Genomic DNA, 22747 nt, shown 5'->3' with positions numbered 1-22747 from the left:
CAATACAAAAAGTGTTTTTTCAATATAGAAAAATAGAAAATAGCAAAAATTCAAAAAAACATTTTTCAATATAGAAAAATAGAAAAAATAGCAACAATACAAAAAGTGTTTTTTCAATATAGAAAAATAGAAAATAGCAAAAATTCAAAAAAACATTTTTCAATATAGAAAAATAGAAAAAATAGCAACAATACAAAAAGTGTTTTTTTTCAATATAGAAAAATAGAAAATAGCAAAAATTCAAAAAAACATTTTTCAATATAGAAAAATAGAAAAAATAGCAACAATACAAAAAGTGTTTTTTCAATATAGAAAAATAGAAAATAGCAAAAATTCAAAAAAACATTTTTCAATATAGAAAAAATAGCAACAATACAAAAAGTGTTTTTTTCAATATAGAAAAATAGAAAATAGCAAAAATTCAAAAAGTGGAATTAAATTCTCAAAATAAATATCAAATAATATCAAATTATACAGATAATATCAGTGACTGGCCAGTCTACTAATGTAAAACAATTACAACTCATCATTCTGACCATAGTTCTGTTAAAATTAATATAATTCCATAAAACTTATTCTAATAAACATAAGATTAAAAGCCCAATCAAATCTATTTATGTTATGTTTCAAACTCATCTCATATCAGGGAGAAAATTGATTAAAGCGTTTCAAAAAACACATAGAGGCACATTTATCAAAGGTCGAATTCATTTTATGAAAAAAAAAATCGAATTTCTTAAACTCGGGTGAATAGGATCGTCCCGAAAACTCGAATCAAATTCAATTTGAGTTTTAAAAACTCAATTTGAGTTTTTTCACCGTCCCAGGACGTCTCCCATTGACTAAAACAGCAATTCGGCAGGTTTTAGGTGGCGATTAGTCGAATTCAAGTTCTTAAAGGAGAAGGAAAGGCTTGGGGGCAAACTCACTAACCTCCGAAAATTTCGCCAGCAACGGCTTCACTGACATTGCAACACTTCGGCAGGCGCAGATTAGGCCAGGACAACGCTAATTCACAAATATCTGAAGTTGCTTTCAGGGGCCCGAACTCTGGCGAAGTTGCGCTAGCGTTGGCTAATTTGCATATGGCGGGAAGTTAAAGTACAATGGACGTATATGTTGCAGCAAATACATTACACAAGTCCAGGGAACCTTAAAGGAGAAGGAAATTCTCTGGGCGCAAAAACCCTCCCCTGGTAGGGATCTACTGCGCATGCGCCAAAAGTTTTCCGATTTCACTGCGTGACATTCGGCGCATGCTCAGTAGATCCGTACCAGTAAATGCTCCTACTGCGCATGCGCCAGAAGATGCCGATCAAAGCAGGAAGAAGACCGCTTGGGAGAAGATGGCGCCTGTGAGATCCGTGGACAGGACCTGCGCAGAGGGGTGAGTAACAAGTTAGGGGCATTTTCCCGGGGGGACCGGTAGGCCAGGGTGGAGGACGGAGGGGGGGGCAACACAGGGGAGGGGGGAGGGATTTCTGCGCCCAGGTGGTTTCCTTCTCCTTTAATAAAGACAATAAAGTTGTTATATTGCCCTACACATGAGCTCAATGTATAGCTTATGTGCCATAGGTTAAACCTGGTACCTGGTTACCCAAAAACTTTTGCAGCCTATCACTCTGAAAAAAACTTTTTTTGGGACTTAGGGTTGCACTTGGGGGTGTCAAATGTTAGGCACCCCCAAGTGCTCCTATCAGCAGAAAACGACTGCACCGGCCTGGGGTTATACCAGTGAGCACCACGGAGTGATCCTCTTCTGTCTTCTTCTTTCTTCGCTCGGCTGTGCATTTTTAACTAAAATGTCGGCTATTTTATTCAACTGCGCATGCATTTGCCCCGGGGAATTTGAAGAGAAAAGAAGCCAAAAGTGGATCACTCTGTGGCACCCCCAAGTGCCTTTCCTTCTCCTTTGAAAGGCCAGAGTATGATAAAAACTCGAAAAACTAATTACAGTTTTGAAAAAAACTCGATTAAAATCCTGAAGTTGAATTTGACAGTTTTGGTCATACAAAAACTAAAAAATCGGAATTCGAAATTTTAATTTTCAACTCGACCCTTGATAAATCTGCCCCTTAGGGTCATACGTAAAAGGGTCGAATTTGGAATTGAAAAAACTTCAAAATTTGAATTCAAAAAGACAGACCGAAATTAAGTCTAAGAATTAGAATCGAAGGAATAGCGCTTTCGAGTGAATTTGATTCAAAGTTTCCGCCCAAAAAACTTTTGTTTTTTCAAAGTACACCAAGGGGCACATTTACTATTGGTCGAATATCGAGGGTTAATTAACCGTCGATATTCGACCGTCGAAGCAAAATCCTTCGACTTCGAAGTCGAAGGATTTACCGCATTTCCATCGATCGAAGGAAAAATCGTTCAATCAAACGATTAAATCCTTCGAATCGAACGATTTTCCTTCGATCAAAAAAAGCTAGGAAAGCCTATGGGGACCTTTCCCATAGGCTAACATTGGTGCTCGGTAGGTTTTAGGTGGTGAAGTAGGGGGTCGAAGTTTTTTTTGTAAAGAGACAGTACTTAGACTATCGAATGGGCGAATAGTGGAACGTTTTTTAGTTAGAATCGTTTGATTCGAAGTCGTAGGTCGAAGTAGCCAATTCGATGGTCGAAGCAGCCAAAAAAATACTTCGAAATTCAAAGTATTTTTTATTCTAATCCTTCACTCGAGCTAAGTAAATGTGCCCCCAATTGACTACAAATCGGTTCTAGGAGGTCCCCCATAGGCTAAAACAGCAATTCGGCAGGTTTTAGATGGTGAATTCAGTCAAAGTCGAATTTTTAAAGAGACAGTATTTTTTTAAAATTCGAATCGAATTTAGACTATTCCCTAGTCGAAGTACACAAATAATTAATATGAAATTCTAATTTTTTTCATTGAAAATTCACCTCGACCTTTGATAAATCTGCACCTAAATGTCAGTTACTAACTGCCGGTTATCTCATTTGCGGCACAAAAAAATTCCAATGGTGGAGTGCTGTGTTGATGCAAAAAGTCTATATTGTGTGTGTATCCAGATAACAGTGTGTGTGTTGGAAAGAAGGGGGGGTACGTCAATACTGATCTTTGGGGTGATACAATTGCTGACAGATAAACACAGGGCGTCCCCTGGCCTCCCAATTCCTCACTCCCACCAACAATTCTCACCACTCGTTGTTCTCCCCACTCAACCTTGTCTCTGTTTTTCGCCTTCCACCCTGCGGAGTCCTATGTACCAATGTTGCTGCCACTAAAACTCGATTTTCCGGAAGTTGGCGATGCGTTTCAGCGCGTGTTATTCACCAAATGTATTTTTATTTACATCATTCATTTTAGGTTAGGAATTTATGGGCTCAATAACTGCAGTACCTGCTACGTGTTTCGCTCAAAGCTTCATCAGGATTCATCATTAATTCCACTTTTTATATTTTTGGAAATGCAATTAAATCTGAAAATACATCTAATTACTGGATTTGCAAGATTTGGGGGCATATTTATCAAAAAGTGAAGTTCTAGATCGCCACAGTCCTCTAAAGTGAGATTATTTATCAATAGGTGAAAGTGAAAGTTCAGCCTTTGATTAATATGCCTTTTAAAATCCCCTAGAAATGAATGGAGAGTGGCAGAATTTCACTCTGGAGGACTGTGGTGATCGCTAACTTAATTTTTTTTGATAAATATACCCCTTGGGGTTTGCAAGTGTTGTGTTACCATGACAACTTCTCCCCATGGCACCCTTCTTTTTGTAGAGAAAAATATGGGGCATTTAGTACTACCCTATCCCTTTAAAGCCAAGCCCCCCCCCCCCGGCAATAACACACTATCTCGCTATAAATGCATAGCATTAAAGGAGAACTAAACCCTAAAATTGAATGTGGCTAAAAATGGCATATTTGATATAGTGAACTTATTGCACGAGGCTAAAGTTTGAGCTTGTCGATAGCAGCAATGATCCAGGACTTCAAACTTGTCACAGGGGGTCACCATCTTGGAAAGTGTCTGTGACACTCACATGCTCAGTGGGCTCTGATTGGCTGTTGAGAAGCTAAGCTTAGGGCTCGTCACTAATTATCCAGCAGAAAATGAGCTTCCCTGGCTGTAATATAAGCTGATGCTACAGGTTTGCTGATTATTCAATTCTGATGCTAATTGCACTGGTTTCTGTGCTGCCATGTAGTAATTATGTGTATTAATTACTAATCAGCCTTATATTGTGACATTTCTATTCTATGTGTACTGTATATTGTGAGTGGCTCCCTAAGCTCAGTAAGTGACAGCAGCACAGAGCACGTGAATCAGTGAATCAGCAGAAAAGAAGATGGGGAGCTACTGGGGCATCTTTGGAGACACAGATCTTTACTGCTAAAGGGCTGTGGTTGCCTTGGGCTGGAACAGAAGCACAAAACATCATGAACAACATTTTTACCTACTTCTTTAGTTACGCTTTAGTTCTCCTTTAAGGTGGGCATGAGTTGATATAGACAAATGCACTTCAGCCTTATCCTAGGCAGCCTGGCCAGTCATTTTTTGAGTTTGCTCTGCCCGGCAGTTCCACACAACCTACAGTGTTAGTCGTCTTTGCTCCTTTAGTTACAGCTGTAGGGGGGTCCCAGCAGAGCACGAGTGTGGCCCTGGCCTAATTCCCCCATCTTGCAGCAAATCCAAGAGCAATAATTGTCTTTTTATTGGGAGGCTTATTGGCTATAATGCCATATAGTACAATGTCCGACTGTCCCAGGGACTGCACAATGTAGGGGCTTCCTGCTGATTTTGAATAGCTTAGGGCTCCCCAAACTTTATGAACCGGTGAGCCACATTCAAATGTAAAAGGAGTTGAGGAGCAACACAAGTATGAAAAGAGTCCTTGGCCAAAGAAGGGCTGTGATTGGCTATTAGTAGCCCCTAAGTGACTGGCAGCTACAGAAGTCTCTGTTTGGCAGTAAATCTGGTTTTTATACAACCAAAATTTGCCTGGAATTCAAAAATAATCATCTGCTTTGAGACCACTGGGGGTTGGTGAGTAACATGTTGCTCTTGAATGACTGATTGGGGGTCACACAGGGTGTATTACCCAACATTGCCCCCAGCTCAAACACCCTGTTCTGTCTGTCACTGAATGACAAGCCCCCAGCTGGAGGCAACAGGTGGACCACCATTTCAAAATGGCAGCAAAGACAAACATGAACACAATCTGCTTTGCTTAAAGGAACAGTTCAGTATAAAAATAAAAACTGGGTAAATAGATAGTATGTGCTAAATAAAAAATTTATCCAATATAGTTAGTTAGGCAAAAATGTAATGTATAAAGGCTGGAGTGAGTGGATGTGTAACATAATAGCCAGAACACTACTTCCTGCTTTTCAGCTCTCTAACTCTGAGTTAGTCAGTGACTATAAGGGGGGCCACATGGGACATAGCTGTTCAGTGAGTTTGTAATTGATCCTCAGCATTCAGCTCAGATTCAAAAGCAACAGTTATGTCTCATGTGGCTCCCCCTGAAGTCTCTGATTGTTACTGCCCGGTAACCAATCAGTGGAAAGCAAGAGAGCTGAAAAGCAGGAAGTAGTGTTCTGGCTATTATGTTACACATCCAGTCACTCCAGCCTTTATACATTACATTTTTGCCTAACTAACTATATTAGATAAAAAAAATTATTTTGCATGTCACATGGTAAAACATGGCTGCTAGTGGAACCATAGTGTGCCTTTAAGAGCCCATGTGTGCAGCAGAATAAACACACTGTCCAATATAGGAAAGGATCAGAACCCCTGGCACTGCCCAAATACACCGGATAAGCACATGGAAAACAGGATGACTGAGCAGTGCCCCGTGCAGAGGGGAGAGTGGAAAATACATAGAGATAAACAGGAAAGAGCCCAAGGGAAGATCTCAGCACTGAATATGGAAAAACATAGGGACTGGAGAAATAATTCTCTCTATTAACCCTTTCACTTGCCAGATCTACATTACTCAGCTGAAACCAATGGTGAACATACATGACTATCACTCATGTATTATAAGGGATAATGTACCCCCTACTGTAAATGATAAGGATATTAGAAGTCACTAAGGGGTTGTTCTGTGGCCATATAAAGGCACAAGGCTGCAGGCTGAGTTATACAGGGAACTCTGAGTATCACTCATGTATTATAAGGGATAATGTACCCCCTACTGTAAATGATAAGGATATTAGAAGTCACTGAGGGGTTGTTCTGTGACCATATAAAGGCACAAGGCTGCAGGCTGAGTTATACAGGGAACTCTGAATATCACTAATGTATTATAAGGGATACTGTACCCCCTACTGTAAATGATAAGGATATTAGAAGTCACTGAGGAGTTGTTCTGTGACCATATAAAGGCAGGCTGAGTTGTATGTAAATGTTCTATAGGGAACACTGGCCGGGACACTGATGATTTCAGATATTGCCAGGAGGAAGCAATGAAAAGTATTATTGTAGCTGTTCCTGATATGTGATATTTGCTGTTTATGATCGAGCAGGTAAATATCCAACAGTTTTAGTAGAAAGTAAAAGGAGAGCACTCAAAATTGCAGATTTAACTGCTTTTGCTTATTTATTCTGTGAAACACAACATGTTTCGGGCCCAAGAAAGCCCTTTCTCAAGTGTAACACACACAGATACACAGTGATCATTTAAACACACCCATTCTGCCAATTAAATCCCCACATCCAATCTGATGTGGTATGCAAATTCTCAAAAAGTTCAGTGTTGTATCCACAGGTGATTCAAGTGCAATCCACAAATCTTCAGGTGATTATGTACTCTTTAAAGTTAGTGTCCAGTCATAAAAATTATACAAATATAAAAAAATACATTGTATACATTATTAAGTGCCAAATTGTCAAGTCAAATCGAGACAATGTAGAGAAACAGCCAAATACATTCTAGTATTAGATACATTGTATCAATGAGTACTTTAATTTCACCAACCTGTTAAAAACAAAATTAGATACAAAATGTAAAGGTAAAAGTGATAATACCATCTAAAACTACCCTTAGAAAAAGGCTAAAATACTTGAGACAATTAAAAAACTTTAGAACAATAAAATCTTACCCTGTTAAAGTGGTTATTTCTGCATTAACTTTTCTCACAACTTCAAGGTCTGTAAAGTAAAGGAGTCAAGGTATTAATTTTAATTTTACAAGTAAGGTTTCAGGCTCCAAGAATCATTGAGACCATCAGGGATAAGTGTACCTAGCTTCTTGATCCATTTGCCTTCTTTCTGTAAAAGTCTTTTCAGTCTATTGTCTCCTCTACTATCAATGGGAGCTTCATCTATAACGCACCAGCGCAGTTGCATAGGATTATGCTTACATTCAAAAAAGTGCCTTGAAACAGACGTATCTGTCGGTGTATTAGCCTTAAAGTTCCTGATATTGCCTTTGTGCTCCTGAATTCTCAGTTTAACTTCCCTGGATGTCTGACCTACGTATCCTAAGCCACATGGGCATTTAAGTAAATACACGACATGATTGGATTTACACGTAGCATATGTTTTTATATTAATTTCATAACCATTTTTTGGGTGGTTGATTTTACTGCCTTTTATTATAGCGGCACAACAGTTGCACCCCAAACAAGGATAGGTTCCTATCTTCTTCTTACCCTGAAAAAGAGTTTTCTTTTTGCATGTATCAGATGGGCATAACAAATCTTTAAGGGTACGGCCTCGCTTATAGCAAAAAAGGGGGGGTGTCTTAAACAATTGACCAAATTGTCTGTCTGTTTGTATCAGTGGCCAGAACCTTTTAAGAATCTTCTCCATTTTCTGACTATTAGAGTTAAAAGTTGAAACAAAGGTAAGTTTTTGGTCTCCAAAATCTTTTGGTTTGTGACATAATAAGTTTTTACGGGGAATGACATCAACTTCCTCTATAGCTTTATTTATCAACTCATTTTATAGCCTCTTTCTATAAAGCGTTTGGTTAATGTTGCCTTAGCTTCATCATATTTTTCAGGGCGCGAGGTTATTCTTTTAGCTCTAATAAACTGTCCTTTCGGAATCGCTCGTTTTACTTTAGGATTATGAAAACTTTGTATATGCAACAGGTTATTCTTATCAACGCTTTTCCTGTACAAATCAGTATTGAGCACACCATTTATTGAGCTAATTTTTACATCAAGGAAGTTAATTTCCGTATTGGAACATTCGTATGTAAATTTAATTGTTGCATGGCTTATATTGGCTTCTTCAATCATTTCCACAAGCAGATCTTTCGGACCATTCCAAAACAAAAGAATGTCGTCCACAAATCTGAAGTATGAAAAAATGTATTTACAAAATGGCTCTTTTTTTAAAAAGAATTTGTTCTCTAAATAATGTACAAATAAATTTGCATACGAGGGGGCGACTGTTGCCCCCATCGATGTGCCTTGAGTTTGCCAATAGAAGCCATTCTCAAACGTAAAATAATTTTTAGTTAATACCATATTGAGACAGTCCAAAATAAAATATATTTTTGATTTGGAAGATTGGTATCCAGTAGTATTTCTTCTATGCAATTCATTCCTTCAATATGCGGAATTGACGTGTATAAACTCTGGATATCAATCCCACATAGTATTGTCTCAGGTGGTAAAGTCCCAATATCTGCAAGTTTAGTCAGAAGTTCAGTAGTATCTTTTAAACATACATCTATTTTTCGCATTTCCTTCTGTAAGAAGGAGTCAACAAAGATAGACAGCGGCTCCAGTACTGAACCTATGCCTGAGACGATCGGTCGTCCAGGTGGATTAATAAGTGTTTTATGCACTTTAGGCAGTAGGTACAGTACTGGGACCCTAGGATATCTTGTGATCAAAAATTCCTTCTCGATATCGTCAATTATTGTATTAAGCCATGCATCTTCTACCATGCTGTCTATCTGTTTCTTAATACTAAGCGTAGGGTCATAATCAATTTTGGCATAATGGCCAGGAATATTCAGTTGTTTATAAACTTCACTGTTATAATCTTGTTTATTAAGCACTACAATACTACCTCCCTTGTCAGCTTTACGGATAATAACATCATTATTCTGCTGGAGGGATTTAAGTGCAATACGTTCATTATACTTAAGATTAGATTTAGGCAGTTTATTTAAGTCCCACACTTTTTTCATTTCTGAGATAACAATACGTTCAAATGATTGAACAGCTTCATTCTGTATATCAGGAATCATCGTACTCGGCTTCTTCAGTTTATTAATCGGCCCCGTATTAGTGTTTTCATGGAAGCACATTTTCAATTTAAGTTTCCTTGTGAATTTCAAAAAGTCAATTTCCCAATCTTCATTGTATGTATTATAGGTGGCAGATATTGGGACTTTACCACCTGAGACAATACTATGTGGGATTGATATCCAGAGTTTATACACGTCAATTCCGCATATTGAAGGAATGAATTGCATAGAAGAAATACTACTGGATACCAATCTTCCAAATCAAAAAATATATTTTATTTTGGACTGTCTCAATATGGTATTAACTAAAAATTATTTTACGTTTGAGAATGGCTTCTATTGGCAAACTCAAGGCACATCGATGGGGGCAACAGTCGCCCCCTCGTATGCAAATTTATTTGTACATTATTTAGAGAACAAATTCTTTTTAAAAAAAGAGCCATTTTGTAAATACATTTTTTCATACTTCAGATTTGTGGACGACATTCTTTTGTTTTGGAATGGTCCGAAAGATCTGCTTGTGGAAATGATTGAAGAAGCCAATATAAGCCATGCAACAATTAAATTTACATACGAATGTTCCAATACGGAAATTAACTTCCTTGATGTAAAAATTAGCTCAATAAATGGTGTGCTCAATACTGATTTGTACAGGAAAAGCGTTGATAAGAATAACCTGTTGCATATACAAAGTTTTCATAATCCTAAAGTAAAACGAGCGATTCCGAAAGGACAGTTTATTAGAGCTAAAAGAATAACCTCGCGCCCTGAAAAATATGATGAAGCTAAGGCAACATTAACCAAACGCTTTATAGAAAGAGGCTATAAAAATGAGTTGATAAATAAAGCTATAGAGGAAGTTGATGTCATTCCCCGTAAAAACTTATTATGTCACAAACCAAAAGATTTTGGAGACCAAAAACTTACCTTTGTTTCAACTTTTAACTCTAATAGTCAGAAAATGGAGAAGATTCTTAAAAGGTTCTGGCCACTGATACAAACAGACAGACAATTTGGTCAATTGTTTAAGACACCCCCCCTTTTTTGCTATAAGCGAGGCCGTACCCTTAAAGATTTGTTATGCCCATCTGATACATGCAAAAAGAAAACTCTTTTTCAGGGTAAGAAGAAGATAGGAACCTATCCTTGTTTGGGGTGCAACTGTTGTGCCGCTATAATAAAAGGCAGTAAAATCAACCACCCAAAAAATGGTTATGAAATTAATATAAAAACATATGCTACGTGTAAATCCAATCATGTCGTGTATTTACTTAAATGCCCATGTGGCTTAGGATACGTAGGTCAGACATCCAGGGAAGTTAAACTGAGAATTCAGGAGCACAAAGGCAATATCAGGAACTTTAAGGCTAATACACCGACAGATACGTCTGTTTCAAGGCACTTTTTTGAATGTAAGCATAATCCTATGCAACTGCGCTGGTGCGTTATAGATGAAGCTCCCATTGATAGTAGAGGAGACAATAGACTGAAAAGACTTTTACAGAAAGAAGGCAAATGGATCAAGAAGCTAGGTACACTTATCCCTGATGGTCTCAATGATTCTTGGAGCCTGAAACCTTACTTGTAAAATTAAAATTAATACCTTGACTCCTTTACTTTACAGACCTTGAAGTTGTGAGAAAAGTTAATGCAGAAATAACCACTTTAACAGGGTAAGATTTTATTGTTCTAAAGTTTTTTAATTGTCTCAAGTATTTTAGCCTTTTTCTAAGGGTAGTTTTAGATGGTATTATCACTTTTACCTTTACATTTTGTATCTAATTTTGTTTTTAACAGGTTGGTGAAATTAAAGTACTCATTGATACAATGTATCTAATACTAGAATGTATTTGGCTGTTTCTCTACATTGTCTCGATTTGACTTGACAATTTGGCACTTAATAATGTATACAATGTATTTTTTTATATTTGTATAATTTTTATGACTGGACACTAACTTTAAAGAGTACATAATCACCTGAAGATTTGTGGATTGCACTTGAATCACCTGTGGATACAACACTGAACTTTTTGAGAATTTGCATACCACATCAGATTGGATGTGGGGATTTAATTGGCAGAATGGGTGTGTTTAAATGATCACTGTGTATCTGTGTGTGTTACACTTGAGAAAGGGCTTTCTTGGGCCCGAAACATGTTGTGTTTCACAGAATAAATAAGCAAAAGCAGTTAAATCTGCAATTTTGAGTGCTCTCCTTTTACTTTCTACTAAGATTGATACCTTTGGATGCACGGTACATCCATACAAGAGGATTGAGGCATTCACTGCATAACCATTGTTGGGCTGAGCGCAGATTCCCCTATATTCTATTTAAATATCCAACAGTTCCCAGATCAATACAATCCCATGTTCCCTCCCTGCCCCCGTTACCTAACCCTGTTATTTCCGGCGCTTATGTAATTAATGTGATTAAAGCTCAGTACCAGCCTGTCTATCACTATATCTTCAGTGGTGCTTTAACTCTTCCATCCCCCACACTACAGTCCCTCACCTTCCTCAGTGTAACAGTGATCTATAGTCTGACAAATACATTTTATATACAATATAATTTAATTAGGAACATGTGGATCATCTAGACACAGTTTGGGTTCGTCAATGACTTCTCAGCAGGAGCTGCCATATTATTGCAGCAAATGAATGCACCATAGAAAGCCGCTAGAAGTCATATATAAATGGATACTAGATGAGCACAACAATAAGGAATATTACTGCCTATAGAACAAGGAGGAACATAATGGAATTTAAATACAATTTGTAAATATTCTTACTTTTTTTTTTTCATGAACTTTATGGTTCTGCACTTCCACGGTCTGATACTATCTGGGGTTCCCTCCAAATATCTGGGGCCCCTTCCATATACCTGGGTCAACCTGCTTCTACCTGGGGCACCCTCCATCTATCTGGGGCCCCCCTCCACCTACCAGGGGCACCCTCCATCTACCTGGGGCCCCCTCTCTCACTAGCTGGGTCAACCTGCATGTACTGGGGGCCCCCACCATCTATCTGGGGTTTCCTCCATCTCCCTGCTGCCCCTCCACCTTCCTGGCGCCTCCTCCGTCTTCAAGTGGAAGGTGCAGAGTTGTTCATTCTGGGAGATGGTGCTGACAGGCAGGTTTATTGTAAAATAATGAAAGTAATCAGCACCAAGCCTTGGGATTAAATCTGATTAAAGGAGAAGTACAACTAACAGCACATCACAGGTGGGTCTATTCTAAGTGATTATTCCTTTGAGCCACATTATTTAGTTGTATGTTTTCTGAATGATTCTCCTTCCTATTCTGCCTGTTTCCAGCCTGAAACCAACTGTCAGTTATGTGAAGCCGGCCACCCAAGGCTCTGTGCCAAGAAACAGTGTGTGGCTTCCTGCATGTACAATATATACAATATACATACAATATACACAATATACAATATATATACAATATATACATGGCAAGTGCTCACCTTCCTTATGCTGCCCTGGGCCTCACGCTGAGTCAGGAACAAGTCACTGTCACACGGAATGTTCTCCATCTTCATCCTCTTTAGCCAAGGAAGGTGTGGCACTGGGAGAGAAAGTACGACCCATTACTCTGTGCTTCTACCAGTGATCTGCTCATAGTGAGTCCCACACCAGCCCTGGATACCCCCGGCCAAATGTACCTCTGCCCTACCCTATAGGAAACATCAGCAAGTACCCACCAGCAATATCACAAGTACTCAGCACTGTACCATTACACTTCCCACAGTACCAGCTCCAGTGCGCTTAATACACACAGCCCAGTGCTTACTACACACAGCCCAGTGCTTATTAGACACAGCCCAGTGCTTATTAGACACAGCCCAGTGCTTATTAGACACGGCCAGTGCTTACAACACGCAGCCCAGTGCTTACTACACGCAGCCCAGTGCTTATTAGACACAACCCAGTGCTTACTAAACACAGCCCAGTGCTTACCACACACTGCCCAGTGCTTATTAGACACAACCCAGTGCTTAGACACAGCCCAGTGCTTACTACACACATCCCAGTGCTTACTACACACATCCCAGTGCTTATTAGACACAGCTCAGTGCTTACTACAGGCATCCCAGTGCTTACCACACACAGCCCAGTGCTTATTAGACACAGCCCAGTGCTTATTAGACACAGCCCAGTGCTTATTAGACACAGCCCAGTGCTTATTAGACACAGCCCAGTGCTTATTAGACACAGCCCAGTGCTTATTAGACACAGCCCAGTGCTTATTAGACACAGCCCAGTGCTTATTAGACACAGCCCAGTGCTTACTAGACACATCCCAGTGCTTATTAGACACAGCCCAGTGCTTACTACAGGCATCCCAGTGCTTACCACACACAGCCCAGTGCTTATTAGACACAGCCCAGTGCTTATTAGACACAGCCCAGTGCTTATTAGACACAGCCCAGTGCTTATTAGACACAGCCCAGTGCTTACTAGACACAGCCCAGTGCTTACTAGACACAGCCCAGTGCTTACTAGACACAGCCCAGTGCTTACTAGACACAGCCCAGTGCTTACTAGACACAGCCCAGTGCTTACTAGACACAACCCAGTTTTTACTACACACAGCCCAGTGATTACTACACACAGCCCAGTGCTTCCCACACACAGCCCAGCGCTTACTACACACAGCCCAGTGCTTACTAGACACAGCCCAGTGCTTACTAGACACAGCCCAGTGCTTATTAGACACAACCCAGTTTTTACTACACACAGCCCAGTGATTACTACACACAGCCCAGTGCTTCCCACACACAGCCCAGCGCTTACTACACACAGTCCAGTGCTTACTACACACAGCCTAGTGAAACAGCCCTGCCACCTCCATTCAAGTCAACAAAAGACAGTGAGGGTCTTTGGAGGGGGGCCACACAGGTGAATAAGGCGCCAGCAACAGATACAGTGGGTGAGTCCTAGTGACGCCCAATGCCACTGGTTACACCAGATAGTAGTGCTGCACTGATCCGCTGTCTCATGGCCACAACGAGAAAGGCACCAAAGCCCCCCCCCCTCTTGAGAATCAAGCAAGTGGCACCAGGGCGAATGACAGTTGCCAGAAAGTGCCACCTCTGCTGCCGTCAGGCTACTGGCACATTCTGTGGACAACATGTCAATTCTATAACAAAACCTTGTTGGTGGGTTTCGTTTTACTGCCATGTGTCATCTTCTCACCTATCTCTCACACCTACTGTATGTGCAGCCATAAACTGTCACTAGTCATACTAATAAGTGGCAACTGCCATACAGCCCGACTCTCACAGGTACAACACACAATCTGCATTCAGCCAAATTCCCAGAGTTCATAGCCGCACACACATATTTCATTGCTGAACAGTGGGTGAACTCAAAGGCCACTCACACTTGTGATTTTGCACACGCACAGACACACACACGAGCAAATAGATGCAGGTGCAACTGATCTGTGTGTGCTCAGCCATAGAGACCCTGCACATTTATTCCTGTGGGAAGCCACGAGATTGTCCCACTCCAGTACTGTGTGTAAGGAAAGTAGCCGACAGCTCAAGCAGTATGGCAGCCCTTATATACATATACAAATACATGAGAATACACTTTGGAGAAGATTATTCTGTACATACTGTAACTGTCCCACTGACACCCCATTTACCTGCCCCAGTTCCTACAGATACCCCAAATTTCTGCCCCAAGACTCAATGACAGCCAATTACCTTTCCTAACTCCTACTGATATCCCACTTACCTGCCCCAAGTTCCATGACACCCCAATTACCTGCCCCAAGTTACTACTGATACCACAATTAGCTGCCCCAAATCTCACGGACAGCCAATTACCTGCCCTAATTCCTGCCTATACCCCCTGTAGCCCCACTTATACCCCAGTTACCTGCCCTAATTCCTACTGATACCCCAGTAACTTGCCCAAGGTCCCACAGAAACCCCAGTAACTTGCCCGTCACCCCAGTAACTTGCCCCAGTTGCCACAGACACCCCAGTAACTTGCCCCAGGTCCCACAGACACCCCAGTAACTTGCCCCAGAAACCCCAGTAACTTGCCCCAGTTGCCACAGAAACCCCAGTAACTTGCCCCAGGTCCCACAGACACCCCAGTAACTTGCCCCAGTTGCCACAGAAACCCCAGTAACTTGCCCCAGTTGCCACAGAAACCCCAGTAACTTGCCCCAGTTGCCACAGAAACCCCAGTAACTTGCCCCAGGTCCCACAGAAACCCCAGTAACTTGCCCCAGGTCCCACAGACACCCCAGTAACTTGCCCCAGTTGCCACAGAAACCCCAGTAACTTGCCCCAGTTGCCACAGACACCCCAGTAACTTGCCCCAGGTCCCAGACACCCCAGTAACTTGCCCCGGGTCTCACACAGGAATGAAGAGCCCCGGTTGGCAGCGATAGAGCCCAAGACTCCACAGAGAAGCCTATAGTAGAGCCCAGGTTACACAAATACCTCACACAATCTGCCCCGGGTCCCACAGATCCGCAGCCGCTACTCCTCACGCGCCACTCGCACTGACACACTGAGAGTAGGGGCGGGGTCACACATAGAGCATGATGTCAAGCCCCAAGCACGCCAATCGGTGCCCCTCGCTGCCAATACGAACCCCAATCAAAATCACAAAGAGGCGTGGCTACCGTGTGAGAAACACTAGAGCTTCACAGCGCACCCGGTCTCCCCTGGCAACAGAGCTGCTCCGAACGCTGCGTGACGTCGCAGAAGGGCGGAAACTAACGTTGTTCGGAAGTGATGCTACAGGTGTTTGTCCTCACCTCGCCACCTGCTGTACGGACATTAGAAGCGCAGGCGGCTCTCGGCTCAGAACTGTGCGAAGCTCAGAAGTAGATTTATAGCGGGATCGTGGTCTGTAATCAGTGCAGCTGGGAGGTCACGTGTTCCCGGGGCATCACATGACGTGGGAACTGGGGCTGTTTGATGTGCAGGGAGTTGTAGTTCCATTTCTCTGGCCACAGCTTTGACCGGGACTGTCGCTTCTTTCGCCACGTCTGTGCTTTATGGCTGGGGGTTAATCACAGGGATATTCTCTTAAATCTGCCTTCTGTATATATGTCCCCTCCCCCCCTGAGCCAAAAAGTGTCTCATCTGCAAAACTTGGTGTTTGTCACAGGCTGGTTCACTTTATAGTAATGTACAGACTGAGATATATATAGATTTATAGTACACGAGTAATGAAACGTAACAATACATGTGTAGCCTTACACTGCATTTAAATTTACATGGGGTCGCTGACCCCCATTTGGAATGAGTCAGAAGAAAAAAACTAATTATTTAAAACCTATAAGAAATAAATAATGAAGACCACTTGAGAAGTTGCCATGATATGATACAGTGGTGTGAAAAACTATTTGCCCCCTTCCTGATTTCTTATTCTTTTGCATGTTTGTCCCACTTAAATGTTTCTGCTCATCAAAAACCGTTAACTATTAGTCAAAGATAACATAATTGAACACAAAATGCAGTTTTTAAATGAAGGTTTACGTTATTAAGGGAGAAAAAAAACTCCAAATCTACATGGGCCTGTGTGAAAAAGTGATTGCCCCCCTTGTTAAAAAAGAACTTAACTGTGGTTTATCACACCTGAGTTCAATTTCAAAGGTTATAAAGCCATTTCTAAAGCTTTGGGACTCCAGCGAACCACAGTGAGAGCCATTATCCACAAATGGCAAAAACATGGAACAGTGGTGAACCTTCCCAGGAGTGGCCGGCCGACCAAAATGACCCCAAGAGCGCAGAGACAACTCATCCGAGAGGCCACAAAAGACCCCAGGACAACATCTAAAGAACTGCAGGCCTCACTTGCCTCAATTAAGGTCAGTGTTCACGACTCCACCATAAGAAAGAGACTGGGCAAAAACGGCCTGCATGGCACATTTCCAAGGCGCAAACCACTTTTAAGCAAAAAGAACATTAAGGCTCGTCTCAATTTTGCTAAACAACATCTCAATGATTGCCAAGACTTTTGGGAAAATACCTTGTGGACCGACGAGACAAAAGTTGAACTTTTTGGAAGGTGCGCGTCCCGTTACATCTGGCGTAAAAGTAACACAGCATTTCAGAAAAAGAACATCATACCAACAGTAAAATATGGTGGTGGTAGTGTGATGGTCTGGGCTTGTTTTGCTGCTTCAGGACCTGGAAGACTTGCTGTGATAGATGGAACCATGAATTCTACTGTCTACCAAAAAATCCTGAAGGAGAATGTCCGGCCATCTGTTCGTCAACTCAAGCTGAAGCGATCTTGGTGCTGCAGCAGGACAATGACCCAAAACACACCAGCAAATCCACCTCTGAATGGCTGAAGAAAAACAAAATGAAGACTTTGGAGTGGCCTAGTCAAAGTCCTGACCTGAATCCTATTGAGATGTTGTGGCATGACCTTAAAAAGGCGGTTCATGCTAGAAAACCCTCAAATAAAGCTGAACTACAACAATTCTGCAAAGATGAGTGGGCCAAAATTCCTCCAGAGCGATGTAAAAGACTCGTTGCAAGTTATCGCAAACGCTTGATTGCAGTTATTGCTGCTAAGGGTGGCCCAACCAGTTATTAGGTTCAGGGGGCAATTACTTTTTCACACAGGTTTGGATTTCTTTTCTCCCTAAATAATAAAAACCCTCATTTAAAAACTGCATTTTGTGTTTACTTGTGTTATCTTTGACTAATAGTTAAATGTGTTTGATGATCAGAAACATTTTGTGTGACAAACATGCAATGAATAAGAAATCAGGAAGGGGGCAAATAGTTTTTCACACCACTGTATATTAAAATTGAACTAAAAGGTAAACTATCCGTTTAATGTTCCTCCAGCTAAACGGATATTTCCCCGATATGCCATAAACTGCATGGCTATATCGGGGGTAATTCGAACGTTCGGCCGTATGGTAGAATGATCGAATTACGATACGCCAAGGGGCTCCGACGCGCCGGTCGGTTAAAAGTCAAACCTTCTCGATCTATATTGTGGCCAGATATCGATTGGGAAGACACGTCGGAAGCCCCCATACACTGGGAGATAAGCTGTCAAATTGGTCCAAAGGACCGATATCAGCAGCTGTATCTGCCCGTGTATGGCCACCTTAAGCCTGACGCCCTATTCACTCCAATGTAGGAGCGTTGGGAAGCGACTCCTGCAACTGCTCTTACTATGTGAACTCTCTATCTCACTCTCCTACAGTCTGTAACAGATATAACCTGGCTCTACATAACCTCATTCACAGGCTCCCCTGGCACTAGAGGTGCTGTCCCTTTAGAGAAGGGCTCCCCAACCTTTTTTTACCCGTGAGCCACATTCAAATGAAAAAAGTTGGGGAGCAACACCAGCATGAAAAAGTCCCTTGAGGTGTCAAATAAGGGCTGTGATTGGCTATTTGGTAGCAGGCCCGGACTGGCAAACTGTGGGTTCTGACAAATGCCAGAGGGGCTGCTGTAAAATGCCATAGACAGTCACTGTGGAGTGGGCTGCTAAGAGACTGGTTGGGCCTCTGTGTACTTGAAATGCCAGGGCTTATTTTGACTCCCAGTCCAGACCTGTTTGGTAGCCCTGCCTACAAGAGGCTCTACTTGGCTCTATACTTAGTTTTTATGCAATTTAAACCTGCCTCCAAGCCAGGAATTCAAAAAGAAGCTCCTGCTTTGAGGATTGCCACCTGGCCGGTATTTTACAGGCCTGGCCGGTAAAAACGAGGGATAATCCCAATGTTATTAATAGGGAAAAAAGCTAAATTTATAGGAAGGCCGGTATTTTTTTCCAGAAAAGGTGGCAACCCTACCTGAGAGCAACATCCAAGGGGTTGGAGAGCAACGTGTTACTCATGAGCTACTGGTTGGGGATCACTGCTTTAGGGCAATGGCTTTACTGGGCCTTGTTGTACCCAGACTCAATGAGCACAACCAGTAGGTAAGGACACCAGCAGCAGGGTAATGTCAGGTTTAATTTTCAAAACCAGCCAAAGTCTGCTACAAAACCGGCCCAAAACTAGCCAAAGGCACTTCAACAATATGCGCAGTGAAGTCTAAATAAATAAATAAATATATGTGAAAATACACCTTTTTAAAATTTCGCTAATGCAAAATGGGACAGATTTGCCGTCACCAGGGGGGTAACTACAGAGGGGGGCACAGGAGGTATAGGGGTCCCCAATACAATTACAATAAATAAGGGTAAAACAGCTCAACTGCTACACATTTTGGTGGCCACAAGATTTTTGACCGAAATTGTCTGAAATTGGGGAAAGTCATCAGAAAATGTGAGAATGTTTAAGAGTGACGGGAGAGACGGGACTGAATGGGACTGACTTCTACACAAGTCAGTCCCATTGCATGTAGGGTATTGTAGTCTTACTTTCAACTTGGCAAATGGTTAAACAAAAACTACATTACCCAGCATGCATTGGGAGACACAGACTTGGCACATTAGGGAAAGAAAAAACTTTGGCTGGTTTCCAAAGTATAAACCAAAGGCCCAAAAAATAACCCAATTCTGTACCTCGGCTAGTTTGTACTTTCAAACCCACCTGGGCTTTAAATTAGTAGCCCAATTTGTCTGGAAACCCTCCAACCTTACAGCCCTGCAGCAGCCAAACAGGAAGCTCCGCCCTTCACCAGCACTGTAGTGAAGTGTGACAGGAAGTGGCCAATAAGTAAGGAAATATAAATGACACAGACACGTGGGCAGAAGGGCAGGGAATTAAATCCATGGGGCATATTAACCCTATGAGTCCCTAGAACACAATAATAATTCTACCAAAAGTTCCACATTTTCCTTTTCCCTTTTTGTGTTTAAAGCAGCCCAATATGTCTGATTCCATTCCCTGTTTTATTTCCATGCAAGCGAGCGGGGACTCACTGGAGTCGTATAATGGCGGCTGTGTGGCCCCTTGGCCGCTAATGTCATGAGGGGTGAGGGGCAGAGAGACTATGGGACACAACTATGTGATACCCAGGACTCTCTGTCCTACTCCAGCACTCACACCAAACGCTTATGAAGCCGATTTATAACAGGACTCTCCCATACTGATACACTACAGCGCATGCTCACAACTACAGCTCACTGAGTGTCCAGGTACCACACAGGAGACGCCTCAGAGCAAGAGAAGGGCGTGGCGCGTTGGGATGACGCGTGCGTGCCGCCTGGAAATCAGTGTGCGCGCTCGGCCCCGCGGGGGAGGTCTAGTTCTGGTGAAGGGAGCTAGAAGTGGAGGCGCGCGCCTATTGGAGTTTAGTCACGGCAGTGCGCTGCATACTGGGAAAGCTTGAGGTGAGACTGGGGTCAGTGCAGAGTCCTAAAGGGAAAAACTTGTAGAATGAGGTGAAGTTTGGAATTAGAGGGAAAATAGCATCTTAATCCGTAGCACTGAGACACAGGGGAAAGTAACGGAGTGGGGGGAATGATTGAGGCCTGCAGGTGAGACTGGAGGAATTGGAGGGAAAGGCTTGAGGCCTGTAGGTGAGACTGGGGGAATTTGAGGGAAAGGCTTGAGGCCTGCAGGTGAGACTGGGGGAATTTGAGGGAAAGGCTTGAGGCCTGTAGGTGAGACTGGGGGAATTTGAGGGAAAGGCTTGAGGCCTGCAGGTGAGACTGGGGGAATTTGAGGGAAAGGCTTGAGGCCTGCAGGTGAGACTGGGGGAATTTGAGGGAAAGGCTTGAGGCCTGCAGGTGAGACTGGGGGAATTTGAGGGAAAGGCTTGAGGCCTGCAGGTGAGACTGGGGGAATTTGAGGGAAAGGCTTGAGGCCTGCAGGTGAGACTGGGGGAATTTGAGGGAAAGGCTTGAGGCCTGCAGGCGAGACTGGGGAAGTTGGAGGGAAAGGTTGGAATGAGGGGGACAATGGGAGACACAATGAGGCTTGAGAGGAGCTGTAGGTAAGTGGTGCCAGGGCAGGCGAGGGGGGGGGCAGAGCCAGACAACTGGTGGGTAGTTGACAATAAAGGAGGGTGGGATGACTGTGCCCGGGTGTTGGGAGTGGGCGGGACATTGTATCACAAGGGAGAGATTGGCAGCAGAAGGGATAGTAGCAGGGGGTGTGAGATGGGGGGTAGTTCCCAGTTGCCGGATGGAGTGATTAGTATCTGTACTTCTGTATATGAAAAATAACATAATATTGTGGTGCTGTGTCCTGTTCTTCCTCCACAGCTTGTGCTGAACTGTAACTCTCACACCCAGTCACATAACCGGTCCCTAATGGCAGCTGATGATGCTCAGACTGTCCATCGCCGGGGGGACGAACCCAAATCGGTATTTGCTTCTCATACGTCTCTGTTTCTAACCATCTTTATTACTTTTTATCACTGCTAAATGACTTGCGTTGATATTGACTGTGTATTGTGTAGCACTGGTCACTTTTTAAAAAAAATAAATGATACATTGGTCACTTTATATTAACACTTGGTGATGTAATTTCCTCAATTAACAGGTCATGATGTGCTATTTATACCCAGTTATGTTGAGGGTGGGGTCTCAATTGAGACTGAATTGGCTGTATGTACTCGCTTATACACATTTTTCATTGCTACCAAATCCCAGTGTTGCTGGTTCTTTTTGCACAGTGAATATTTTATTAGCCATGCACCTGTGTCACCTATATAGAGATGTATAGAGAGAGAGAGAGAGCGCTATATAGATAGATAGATATAGCTAGCTATACAGATAGCTAGATAGATATAGCTAGCTAGATAGATATAGCTAGCTAGATAGATATAGCTAGCTAGCTAGATAGATATAGCTAGCTAGCTAGATATAGCTAGCTAGCTAGATATAGCTAGCTAGCTAGATATAGCTAGCTAGCTAGATATAGCTAGCTAGCTAGATATAGCTAGCTAGCTAGATATAGCTAGCTAGCTAGATATAGCTAGCTAGCTAGATATAGCTAGCTAGCTAGATATAGCTAGCTAGCTAGATATAGCTAGCTAGCTAGATATAGCTAGCTAGCTAGATATAGCTAGCTAGCTAGATACAGTGGTGTGAAAAACTATTTGCCCCCTTCCTGATTTCTTATTCTTTTGCATGTTTGTCACACAAAATGTTTCTGATCATCAAACACACTTAACTGTTAGTCAAATATAACACAAGTAAACACAAAATGCAGTTTTTAAATGAGTGTTTTAAATGGGTTTTTATTATTTAGGGAGAAAAGAAATCCAAACCTGTGTGAAAAAGTAATTGAACCTAATAACTGGTTGGGCCACCCTTAGCAGCAATAACTGCAATCAAGCGTTTGCGATAACTTGCAACGAGTGTTTTACAGCGCTCTGGAGGAATTTTGGCCCACTCATCTTTGCAGAATTGTTGTAATTCAGCTTTATTTGAGGGTTTTCTAGCATGAACCGCCTTTTTAAGGTCATGCCACAACATCTCAATAGGATTCAGGTCAGGACTTTGACTAGGCCACTCCAAAGTCTTCATTTTGTTTTTCTTCAGCCATTCAGAGGTGGATTTGCTGGTGTGTTTTGGGTCATTGTCCTGCTGCAGCACCCAAGATCGCTTCAGCTTGAGTTGACGAACAGATGGCCGGACATTCTCCTTCAGGATTTTTTGGTAA

The 22747-nt window shown here is 42.2% G+C and overlaps 2 protein-coding genes across 8 annotated transcripts in view; one reads left to right on the top strand and one right to left on the bottom strand.

Annotated features, from left to right (window-relative positions):
* The window catches only part of rhpn1.L (rhophilin, Rho GTPase binding protein 1 L homeolog), a 44276-nt gene extending 28268 nt beyond the window's left edge, over window positions 1–16008 (bottom strand). For 2 of the 5 annotated variants that reach the window (XM_041566690.1, XM_041566694.1), the window contains exons 1-2: window positions 15645–15802; window positions 12648–12748 (exon numbers count right to left, since the gene is read on the bottom strand). In XM_041566690.1, coding sequence (XP_041422624.1) covers window positions 12648–12722 — 75 coding nt within the window. In that variant the 5' untranslated portion in view covers window positions 12723–12748; window positions 15645–15802. Of the gene's footprint in view, window positions 1–12647; window positions 12749–12884; window positions 12907–15644; window positions 15803–15829; window positions 15931–15964 lie in introns of those variants that run through there. The other 3 variants (XM_041566692.1, XM_041566691.1, XM_041566693.1) reach the window with 3 other exon arrangements.
* Window positions 16009–20255: 4247 nt separating this feature from the next.
* The window catches only part of LOC108719456 (DNA topoisomerase I, mitochondrial), a 43223-nt gene continuing 40731 nt past the window's right edge, over window positions 20256–22747 (top strand). Inside the window, exons 1-2 of one of the 3 annotated variants that reach the window (XM_018268309.2) lie at window positions 20256–20466; window positions 21343–21444. In XM_018268309.2, coding sequence (XP_018123798.1) covers window positions 21391–21444 — 54 coding nt within the window. In that variant the 5' untranslated portion in view covers window positions 20256–20466; window positions 21343–21390. Of the gene's footprint in view, window positions 20478–21342; window positions 21445–22747 lie in introns of all 3 variants that reach the window. The other 2 variants (XM_018268307.2, XM_018268306.2) reach the window with 2 other exon arrangements.

The sequence above is a fragment of the Xenopus laevis genome, chromosome 6L, assembly GCF_017654675.1.
Source record: "Xenopus laevis strain J_2021 chromosome 6L, Xenopus_laevis_v10.1, whole genome shotgun sequence".
Lineage (NCBI taxonomy): Eukaryota > Metazoa > Chordata > Amphibia > Anura > Pipidae > Xenopus > Xenopus laevis.
This window is presented reverse-complemented; position numbering and strand designations above follow the sequence as displayed.